The 12,273-nt window shown below is 35.9% G+C and overlaps 1 protein-coding gene across 3 annotated transcripts in view; it reads left to right on the top strand.

Annotated features, from left to right (window-relative positions):
- Hmcn1 (hemicentin 1) overlaps positions 1–12,273 on the top strand; it is a 390,873-nt gene that overhangs the window by 277,926 nt on the left and 100,674 nt on the right. For all 3 annotated transcript variants that reach the window (XM_046462680.2, XM_046462681.2, XM_058585111.1), the window contains 3 exons: positions 2,441–2,591; positions 3,883–4,077; positions 5,469–5,582. In XM_046462680.2, the coding sequence (XP_046318636.1) occupies positions 2,441–2,591; positions 3,883–4,077; positions 5,469–5,582 (460 nt within the window). The remainder of the gene's footprint in view (positions 1–2,440; positions 2,592–3,882; positions 4,078–5,468; positions 5,583–12,273) is intronic.

Here is a 12,273-nt window from a genome sequence, read left to right as displayed (position 1 = left end):
AAATCATCTCATATAAGCAAGTTTCATCTGGAAGCCATTGCAAAAGGAAAACTATAGAACTCCCACCATGTTCTGTTTATAGTTTCTTTTCTGACTACAAACATACTCCATGGTATAATACCAATTCTATATAAGTTTACTTGGAAACAATTCCTCTCTCCTTCAAAGTGGTGTTAGTATTTTTAAATTATTTATTAAGCTTTCTCATCCCTTTTAGTTCCCACACCTGTACGCTCATACACAAACACATATACACACAGAAAAATGGGATAAAGACTAGAATTATAGTAGAAATAAAGTTTTTTTTAACTTCATTATAAATAGTTAAATTACAATTTCAAATTTTGACTCTGGAATTGATCAAATTATGATGCTTTAAACTGCTAAAGTTTTCATGACTTGGGATTTGTTCCCTACAATATGAATAAGAAGTACTGTTTCTACTTTATTTTCTATATACTTTATTTTGTTATTTCTTTCTTCAGACAAGCAATGCTGCTTGTGAAGCATTGTTTTTGTTGTTGTTGTTGGTTTGTTTTGGGGTACCAGGGATTAAATTCAGGGGCACTTGACCACTGAGCCACATCCCCAGCCCTATTTTGTATTTTATTTAGAGACAAGGTCTCACTGAGTTGCTTTGTACGTTGATTTTTGCTGAGTCTGGCTTTGAACTTGAGATCCTCCTGCCTCAGCCTCCCAAGCCACTAGGATTGGAGGTGTGCACCACTGTGCCCAGCTGAAGCATTGTTTTTGAAAGGAAAAAAAAATGAGAAATATTTGCATTTGCAGTAGTAACCACAATAAATTCTGAAAGAATCTTTGACTTTTATTTATGCAGGCTCTGAAGTTTTTATTTTAACATAGAAAATTTAAACTATGCTTTTTATGTGTTATAAGGTTAATAATGATTCATTGCATCCCAAATTGTTTATTAAGCAGGTATGTTTTTTTTTCAGACATGGTTTTAGGTGCAGGGGATACTGCTTTAAAATAAATAAATAAATAAATAATCTCTATATATATGAAACAAACCAGTAAAACACAGATTATGTCAGCTAGGGTAGGTGTCATGGAGAACACTCAGTCAAGGAGAAGATACCAAGTGTGGAAAGTGTGATCCTTTATTTAAATAGAAAAGGCCTCTGTGATAAGGTGGCCTTTAAGCAAATACCCAAAGACAATGAAGGGAGCAGACATAAGATTTCAGAGAAGAAATATTCCAAAGTAGAGTGTGTAGCCAGAACAAAGGCCCTGAGACATTTGGACTGCAGTGCAGTAACCAAACACAGAAGATGTGATCCAAAGAACAGCGAGGTGCCAGGTCTCCTGCCTCCTGTGCCAGTGTGCCCATGTCCTGTGAGAATGCCTAAGGGGAAAGAGTGAACACAGAATGACTGATATGATGAGACATGCCATGGCAGACTTAAGGTTTCAAAAAGGTTGCATTGGTATCTATAGTTGCAGGATAGAGAGTCCAGCTCTGAAGGTATTACAGTGGTCCAGAAGATAGGTGGTGCTTGGGCCACAGAGGTAGCAGGATGTGGAGTGTGAAGGAAAGAGATGAGTCCAGGATTTTAAATGACATCATTAGGAGGGTGAGAATGGAGAGAAGGAGAAGAAATGCAAAGATTTAGCTCTGGACTACTCGGATGTTTGGAGGCTGAGGAGTAGGAAGTGTTGCGTCTCAAAAGATGAGAGGGAGAAAGTATTTCAAAATGAAGATGGGTTAAGCTATGTCAAATACTGTTGAGCAGGTTAAATAAAGACTTTGAATTGGCCAATAAATCTAACAATGTGGACGTCATAGGTGACCTTGGCAAGTCTTTTTGGTCAAGTAGAGATGACAGAAATTTGATTGGATCAGATTCAAGAAAAGGTGAAAGGAAAGAAACTGGAGCCAGCAAGTGAGGAAAACATTTTAAAATTAGTTGACTATAAGGGGCCATTGAAAATGTAGGAGTAGGTTGCAGCGAAAGAGAATTTTTTTCAATATTGAAACTCTTCAGAGGAATGAATAAATCGATGATGATGCAAGTGAGAGAGGACACAGACAGTGGAGGAATGTCCTTTGAGGAGACCAGGGGAGTCCCAGAATGGACAGAGACTAGTCTTCATCAGAGTCAGTTTTTCCAGTAGATCGAAATAAAGGGAGAAGGGACAAGAGAGTTGAAGGGTTATACAAAGAGTGATTATCGTGGTAGACTTTTTCTGGCTAAGAGGAGAGTGCAGATTTAGGATGAGCAGCAGTGAAAGATTGCAAGGTTCTCCTAGGGGGTCAAAAATTATTGGAGCTGAGATACTTCCAGAAGTGAGTTAAAGTTAGGTGGTGGTAGTCAAAGAGTAAGAACTTGAAACTGAGATTATTAAGTGATGAACTGCATGGTGTCTTAGAGGATTTATGAGAGTACCTAATGTTAACATTATTATAATTGGATCACAGCCGCTGAAATCAGATGATCATATTAATATTGCTACAAATGGACACACGCTTCAAATAAAGGAAGCTCAAATATCAGACACTGGAAGATACACTTGCGTAGCATCTAACCTAGCAGGTGAAGACGAGTTGGATTTTGATGTGAATATTCAAGGTAACACTAATATGTTTATTGTATAAAGCTTAACTTACATTATCTGTCAAAACAATGCAATAGAGATTTGGCTTGGTTTATTTTAAATAGTTTTATTTCTGTTGATAGTAACATAAAATCATTATTGAAATTTTGAAGTTAAGGGAGAAGGACATAATGTCATCTTTCAGAATGACTTCTGTTATTTTTATGTCTTTCTTCTGCTATTTGTTTAAATGTATACTTCATTTACAGATTTGGATCACATAATACAGACCTCTCTATTACATTAACATTTCTCTAACATTTTATCATGACATTTTTAAAATGGCATTTACATGAAAGATAGAAAAGCAATAAAGAGCAAAATTCACACTAGTTAGACTTTGAATTAGATGGTAATTACAGCTAAGTGGACAAGTTACCTAAATATTTTAGGCCCCCATTTCTCACTTCTAAAATGTATGCCTTGTAGAATTGCAGTGAATACCAAATGAGTATTCACTCATTTGTAAGCTGTCATTAAAATGATTGAGAAATGATGCCTGCTCTGATTGTGGTTGATATTGACATTCTGGAAATTACTACTCTATATGGGTTTGTTTTGTTTTCTGTGCTGGGAATGGAACTTAGGAACTTATGCATGCTAAACAAGCCCTCTACTACCGAGCTACACTCTAGCCTGGAACATGATTTTGAAGAACTCTGCCCGTTTTCATCAGTTTATCATCCAAATATTTATTTAACCAGATTCCCATTGTTGAACATCTGGGTTATTTCCATGTTTTCAGTAATCACAAATAACACTACATTGAATATCAGTATCCATACAACTTTTGCACATTTTTGATTTTTCATAAGCTTCTAAAAGTGGAAATTTTAGATTAGATGTTATATACTTTTTTAATGCTTTTTATGTACAGGCAAATTGCCTTCAAGAAAGTTCAAACTTATTTCCAGAAAAGCATGAAAACATCCTGCTATGATCGTATTCCTTAGCCCTTCTACTCCTAAGTATGGGTCCCTTTGTTGTACAAGTGCCAGAGCTCTTTATAGGGAGAGCAGAGCACTAGAGTAGCCTTCTGAGCCTCATATTTCTTGCTCTTTTATATGTGAACCAACTCTGAATTTCTCCACTTCTTTGTGTGGCTAAGTGCATTGGTAGGTGCCCAAGTACTTGAAAATATTTTTATGTTGCCTAACTTATGACATTTACAAATCACTCTCGTCAAAATACGGTCGAAATCTTTGCTTAATGAATTGACAAGTGACAGTTCACACATAACCAAAACTTAATTCATTCCCTCCATAGTTCCTCCAAGTTTTCAGAAACTCTGGGAAATTGGAAACATGCTAGATACCGGCAGGAATGGTGAAGCCAAAGATGTGATCATCAATAATCCCATTTCCCTCTACTGTGAGACAAATGCTGCTCCTCCTCCTACACTGACCTGGTACAAAGACGGCCGTCCTCTGACCTCAGGTGATAGAGTATTGATTTTACCAGGTAGGTAAAGATTTCTATGAACAAAGTAAAGGTATAATTCCATGCCAAATATGTCTCTTCTCTTTTACTAAATAAATGAATTAGACTCTCTGTTCATATAATTTAACTGACAGTCCCTTGAGTGCCACTGGTATGCATATACTTCAATCTAGGACAGTCTAGCCTGAGAATTTGACAATAGCATAGAACACTTTTGTAAATTTTTCAATCTACTACAGGATCATTCTACCAACTTACAAAAGTCCTTCAGCTTCTTCATGCCTCCTTTTCTCTATTAGTACATTGAGATAATGTTTGGTTTCTGTATATTACTAATCTAAATCTAGTGCATATTTGCAAATAGTTACTATTCAATTTATTAAATGCATTTATCATAAATAAATGGTTAAGATAATTTCAAATATTTTAGTCATTACATGGTTTGTTGATGGAAAAGATGTTAAGAGTGTTGTGGAATAATATTTTGAAGGCTTTTCAAAATATCAGGACATGTCAGAACTCATCACATCATACACTTAAGATCAGTGCACTAAATAAATATATGTGAATTTGACCTCAGTTAAGTAAAAGAATATCTTGAAAATTTTTTAAAAATGAAAGTAGACTAAATAGGTATGACAACTATACGTAACATGGGATCCTAAGTTGCAAGTGGGTCTGCGGGAAAAAAAATGGCTGTAAATTTATTGCAAATATTTCAATACTAATGAAATTTGAATATAGAATATGAATTCGAGAGTAGTTTTGTATTCATTTTAATCTTACTACTTTTGATTATTGTGCTAGTGTTATGTAAGGAACTACCCTTATTGTGAGATACAGATTATGATGCCTCCAGCTTACTCTCAAATGGTTTAGAAAAAGATAAAATGTATACAACAAAAAATAAAGCAGAGTATAAATAACTAGTGTGCATAGGTGAAAGTTTTTATATAATTATTGCAACTTTTATCCTGGTGTAAATTCTCAACATGATAAGTCTAAATACACACACAGCTAGCTATTCTTTCAATATTGTATTCATAATATTGCACATAATCATATGTAATAATAGTTCACTTTATACTTTCACATCCCCAAATATTACTTTCTCAAATGAATACTTGTAGGAAGCCATAAGCAAAATTTAAAATATTCATATTTTATAAAAATACAAGGTTGCTGTTTATTTGTCAGGAGATCTGATTCATATTTCAATATTGTATCACTTTTGATAATATAGTATTTGTTAAGAAGATGGTTGGTATCTGAAATTAAAAGTGGATGATTAGTTGAAGTAGGAACATTAAAAGAAAATGCAAGGAAGTCATTAGGTGTGAAAAATTAATCCTATCTCTGAGCTGTGTTCACCCCGAGATTTAGAACAGTAGAACATACTATGGTGTTTTTAGGAGGGCGAGTGTTGCAGATTCCCCGGGCTAAAGTCGAAGATGCTGGGAGATACACATGCGTGGCTATGAATGAAGCTGGAGAAGATTCCCTGCAGTATGACGTCCGTGTACTCTGTGAGTTTGTTTTCTTTTGTTTCTTATGAATTCTTTCACTCAAAACAGTTTTTCAGGAACTAATGTTTGCAAGATGTTACCCTAAGCACTCTGGAGACTATAAGATAATCAGAAACTGAGAGCTCGTCCAAGGAATGAATTGTCTTCTATACAAATTGAGAGTACATTAGTCAGTCCTCCTGGGATATCAAATAACAAAATGGCTTAAACAAAGAGAAAGGGAGAGAGAGAGAGAAATTATTCACTCATGAATCTCAGAGCAGAGCTGTCATGTCTGGCTTCTGTGGTTTTAAAAAGATCAACAAGATTTGACCTTTCTTTTCTTCTTCTTTTTTTTTTTTTTTGACTTTGTTTTCAGTGCAAAGAGCAGTTTATAAAGAAAGCCTGAAAAGGATAGAAGAGAGAAACCACTAAAATTCAAAATTGATTTGACATGAAATGCCTGCTGGTCTCCATGTGGCAGGCACTGTGCTAGGCACTGAGGAAACAGTAGAGCCAGCATCAGTAAAAATAATAACCATCAGTGTGGACGTATTCATGCAACATAATGTTAAGATTCTGTTATGTGCTTTGTGGCACTGATTACTTTATTTACAGAATTTCAGTTTAATTGTTGGAGACCCAAATACCACAAGGCTGCATGTACATTAAACATGGCCATCTTCACTGATGGCTAACCAAGATAGTATACTTTAAGAGAGTGAAACAAAAAAAGGACTAAACTTTTAAAACAAAAGAATGATTATTCGCTTTGAAAATAAATATTTATGTTTATAAAAGCAGCTGACACATATATTCCTAGTTCAATTCACATTTCAATTTTTGAAAATTCTCTGAGTAATATGATTTTTCATACTGGCATGTAATTCTATGGTATTCTTTTTTAAATGAGAATGAATATGCTCGGAAATCTAGAACAAAACTTCTCAACTCTAGAGTGCTTAAGGATCACCTTGGAGAGCTTACTAAAAATGAATTCTTAGAGATGCCTATTGAGGAGGTCTGGTTGGGGCCCAAGAATTTGTATTTCTAACTAAGCTGCTGGTGATGCTAATGCTGATCCAACTCTTGTTGAAGCTGAAAAATAGACTTTGAACGGTCCAGATGTATCCCTTATAAGTAAGACCAAATATGAACATTTCAAATATACTTTAAAAGCTATAATTAATCTTAAATATTGATTTGTACAGATGCTTCTTATATGTATACTTGAAATCCCAGAAGGCATAGTGGGAGAAGCGAAGAGAAAAGCAAGACAAGATGTTTTGGGAAAGATCTCGAACTGAGCTAAGTGGGAATGATACTGTTAAAGGATTTAGCCCAGCATAGCTAAGACAGGAATGAGAGTAACCCAAACCCAAATACTACTGGCACCATCCACATTCCTTGAGGATTGTGGTTTCTCCTTCAAGATTTGCTTCTCTGATATATCAAGCTTTGTTTTTAGTGCATTGTAGTTACAATTATACTGCAGCTCATTTTGATGTTTTCATAAGTGCATATAACATAGTTTTCTCACTTCAATCACCAGTACTATCCACCTCCTTTGCCACCTCACTCACCTGATCCCCTTCCTCTAATCTATTAATCTTCCTCCTATTTACCTATTTCTTTTTTTTTTTAATTTTTTATTGTTGGTTGTTCAAAACATTACAAATTTCTTGATATATCATATTTCACACTTTGATTCAAGTGGGTTATGAACTCCCATTTTTACCCCATATACAGATTGCAGAATCACATCAGTTACACATCCATTGATTTACATATTGCCATACTAGTGTCTGTTGTGTTCTGCTGCCTTTCCTATCCTCTACTATCCCTCCTCCCCTCCCCTCCCCTCTTCTCTCTCTACCCCCTCTACTGTCATTCATTTCTCCCCCTTGTATTATTTTTCCCTTTCCCCTCACTTCCTCTTGTATGTACTTTTGTATAACCCTGAGGGTCTCCTTCCATTTCCATGAAATTTCCCTTCTCTCTCCCTTTCCCTCCCACCTCTCATCCCTGTTTAATGTTAATCTTCTTCTCCTGCTCTTTGTCCCTACTCTGTTCTTAGTTACTCTCCTTATATCAAAGAAGACATTTGGCATTTGTTTTTTAGGGATTGGCTAGCTTCACTTAGCATAATCTGCTCTAATGCCATCCATTTCCCTGCAAATTCTATGATTTTGTCATTTTTTAATGCAGAGTAATACTCCATTGTGTATAAATGCCACATTTTTTTTATCCATTCGTCTATTGAGGGGCATCTAGGTTGGTTCCACAGTCTTGCTATTGTGAATTGTGCTGCTATGAACATCGATGTAGCAGTGTCCCTGTAGCATGCTCTTTTTAGGTCTTTAGGGAATAGACCGAGAAGGGGAATAGCTGGGTCAAATGGCGGCTCCATTCCCAGCTTTCCAAGAAATCTCCATACTGCTTTCCAAATTGGCTGCACCAATGTGCAGTCCCACCAGCAATGTACAAGTGTACCCTTTTCCCCACATCCTCGCCAGCACTTGTTGTTGTTTGACTTCATAATGGCTGCCAATCTTACTGGAGTGAGATGGTATCTTAGGGTGGTTTTGATTTGCATTTCTCTGACAGCTAGAGATGGTGAGCATTTTTTCATGTACTTGTTGATTGACTGTATGTCCTCCTGAGAAGTGTCTGTTCAGGTCCTTGGCCCATTTGTTGATTGGGTTGTTTGTTATCTTATTGTCTCATTTTTTGAGTTCTTTGTATACTCTGGATATTAGGGCTCTATCTGAAGTGTGAGGAGTAAAGATTTGTTCCCAGGATGTAGGCTCCCTATTTACCTCTCTTATTGTTTCTTTTGCTGAGAAAAAAACTTTTTAGTTTGAGTAAGTCCCATTTGTTGATTCTAGTTATTAACTTTTGTGCTATGGGTGTCCTATTGAGGAATTTGGAGCCCGACCACACTGAATGTAGATCGTAGCCAACTTTTCTTCTATCAGACGGCATGTCTCTGATTTGATATCAAGCTCCTTGATCCATTTTGAATTAACTTTTGTGCATGGCGAGAGAAAGGGATTCAGTTTCATTTTGTTGCATATGGATTTCCAGTTTTCCCAGCACCATTTGTTGAAGATGCTATCCTTCCTCCATTGCATGCTTTTAGCCCCTTTATCAAATATAAGGTAGTTGTAGTTTTGTGGATTGGTTTCTGTGTCCTCTATTCTGTACCATTGGTCCACCAGCCTGTTTTGGTACCAGTACCATGCTGTTTTTGTTACTATTGCTCTGTAGTACAGTTTGAAGTCTGGTATCGCTATACCGCCTGATTCACACTTCCTGCTTAGCATTGTTTTTGCTATTCTGGGTCTTTTATTTTTCCATATGAATTTCATGATTGCTTTCTCTATTTCTACAAGAAATGCTGTTGGGATTTTGATTGGCATTGCATTAAACCTATAGAGAACTTTTGGTAATATCGCCATTTTGATGATGTTAGTTCTGCCTATCCATGAACAGGGTATATTTTTCCATCTTCTAAGATCTTCTTCTATTTCTCTCTTTAGGGTTCTGTAGTTTTCATTGTATAAGTCTTTCACCTCTTTTGTTAGGTTGATTCCCAAGTATTTTATTTTTTTTGAAGATATTGTGAATGGAGTGGTTGTCCTCATTTCCATTTCAGAGGATTTGTCGCTGATATACAGGAATGCCTTTGATTTATGCGTGTTGATTTTATATCCTGCCACTTTGCTGAATTCATTTATCAGCTCTAATAGTTTCTTTGTAGACCCTTTTGGGTCTGCTAGGTACAGAATCATGTCACCTGCAAATTGTGATAATTTAAGTTCTTCTTTTCCTATTTTTATGCCTTTAATTTCTTTCGTCTGTCTAATTGCTCTGGCCAGTGTTTTGAGAACTATGTTGAACAGAAGTGGAGAGAGAGGGCATCCCTGTCTTGTTCTAGATTTTAAAGGGAATGCCTTCAATTTTTCTCCATTCAGAATGAGGCTTAGCATAGATTGCTTTTACAATATTGAGATATGTTCCTGTTATCCCTAGTTTTTCTAGAGTTTTGAACATAAAGGGATGCTGTACTTTGTCGAATGCTTTTTCCGCATCTATCGAGATGATCATATGATTCTTATTTTTAAGTCGACTGATGTGGTGAATAACATTTATTGATTTCCGTATATTGAACCAGCCTTGCATCCCAGGGATGAATCCTACTTGATCATGGTGCACAATTTTTTTGATATGTTTTTGTATCCGAGTGGCCAGAATTTTATTGAGGATTTTTGCATCTAGGTTCATTAGAGATATTGGTCTGAAGTTTTCTTTCTTTGAAGTGTCTTTGTCTGGTTTAGGTATCAGGGTGATGTTGGCCTCGTAGAATGAATTTGGAAGTTCTCCCTCTTTTTCTATTTCCTGAAGTAGCTTGAAAAGTATTGGTATTAGTTCCTCTTTAAAGGTTTTGTAAAACTCTGCTGTATACCCATCCGGTCCTGGGCTTTTCTTAGTTGGTAGTCTTTTGATGGTTTCTTCTATTTCCTCAATTGATATTGGTCTGTTTAGGTTGTCTATATCCTCCTGACTCAATCTGGGCAGATCATATGACTTAAGAAATTTATCGATGCCTTCACTATCTTCTAATTTATTGGAGTATAAGGATTCAAAATAATTTTTGATTATCTTCTGTATTTCTGAAGTGTCTGTTGTGATATTGCCTCTTTCATCCCGTATGCTAGTAATTTGAGTTCTCTCTCTTCTTCTCTTCGCTAGCATGGCTAAGGGTCTGTCGATTTTGTTTATTTTTTCAAAGAACCAACTTTTAGTTTTGTCAATTTTTTCAATTGTTTCTTTTGTTTCGATTTCATTAATTTCAGCTCTGATTTTAATTATTTCTTGCCTTCTACTTCTTTTGCTATTGTTTTGCTCTTCTTTTTCTAGGATTTTGAGATGAAGTATGAGATCATTTATTTGTTGGTTTTTTCTTTTTTTAAGGAATGAACTCCAAGCAATGAATTTTCCTCTTAGAACTGCTTTCAGTGTGTCCCATAGATTCCGATATGTTGTGTCTGTGTTTTCATTTATCTCTAAGAATTTTTTAATTTCCTCCTTGATGTCTTCTATAACCCATTGATCATTCAGTAACCTATTGTTCATTCTCCAAGTGATGTATGCTTTTTCCTTCCTTCTTTTATCGTTGATTTTCAGTTTCATTCCATTATGATCAGATAAGATGCATGGTATTATCTCTACTCCTTTATATTGTCTAAGAGTTGCCCTGTGACATAATATATGATCTATTTTTGAGAAGGATCCATGTGCTGCTGAGAAAAAAATTGTAACTGCTTGATGTTGGGTGGTATATTCTATATATGTCAATTAAGTCTAGGTTATTAATTGTGTTATTGAGTTCTATAGTTTCCTTATTCAACTTTTGTTTGGAAGATCTGTCCAGTGGCGAGAGAGGTGTGTTGAAGTCTCCCATGATTATTGTATGGTGGTCTATTAGACTCTTGAACTTGAGAAGAGTTTGTTTGATGAACATAGCTGCACCATTGTTTCGGGCATATATATTTATGATTGTTATGTCTTGTTGGTGTATGGTTCCCTTAAGCAGTATGTAGTGTCCCTCTTCATCCCTTTTGATTAACTTTGGCTTGAAATCTATTTTATTTGATATGAGTATGGACACTCCTGCTTGTTTCCGAAGTCCATATGAGTGATATGATTTTTCCCAACCTTTCACCTTCAGCCTATGTATGTCTTTTCCTATCAAATGCGTCTCCTGTAGGCAGCATATTGTTGGGTCTTGTTTTGTGATCCATTCTACTAGCCTGTGTCTCTTAATTGGTGAGTTTAAGCCATTAACATTTAGGGTTATTATTGAGATACGGGTTGTTCTTCCAGCCATATTTGTTTATTTCTGTTACTAAACATGGTTTGTTTTCCTCTTTGATTATTTTCGCCCCCTTTACTGTCCTACCGCCCACTGTTGGTTTTCATTCTTATTTTCCATTTCCTCTTCCTGTAATGTTTTGCTGAGGATGTTTTGAAGAGATGGTTTTCTAGCTGCAAATTCTTTTAACTTTTGTTTATCGTGGAAGGTTTTAATTTCGTCTTCCATCCTGAAGCTTAATTTCGCCGGATACACAATTCTTGGTTGGAACCCATTTTCTTTCAGTGTTTGAAATATGTTATTCCAGGATCTTCTAGCTTTCAGAGTCTGTGTTGAAAGATCAGCTGTTATCCTGATTGGCTTACCCCTAAATGTGATCTGCTTCCTTTCTCTTGTAGCTTTTAAAATTCTCTCCTTATTCTGTATGTTGGGCATCTTCATTATAATGTGTCTAGGTGTGGATCTCTTATGATTTTGCACATTTGGCGTCCTGTAGGCTTCTAGGATTTGGGATTCTGTCTCATTCTTCAAGTCTGGGAAGTTTTCTCGTATTATTTCATTGAATAGATTGTTCATTCCTTTGGTTTGGAGTTCTGTACCTTCCTGTATCCCAATGACTCTTAAATTTGGTCTCTTAATGTTATCCCATATTTCTTGGATGTTCTGCTCATGGTTTCTTAACAGTCTTGCTGAGCTGTCTATGTTCTTTTCCAGTTGAAATACTTTGTCTTCATTGTCTGATGTTCTATCTTCTAAGTGTTCTACTCTGCTGGTAGTATTCTCCATTGAGTTTTTAAGTTGGTTTATTGCTTCCTGCATTTCTAGGATTTCTGT

Source organism: Marmota monax, unplaced genomic scaffold (genome assembly GCF_021218885.2).
Source record: "Marmota monax isolate L192 unplaced genomic scaffold, Marmota_monax_Labrador192_F-V1.1 WCK01_AAM20220418_F8-fsc00250, whole genome shotgun sequence".
NCBI lineage: Eukaryota > Metazoa > Chordata > Mammalia > Rodentia > Sciuridae > Marmota > Marmota monax.
This window is presented reverse-complemented; position numbering and strand designations above follow the sequence as displayed.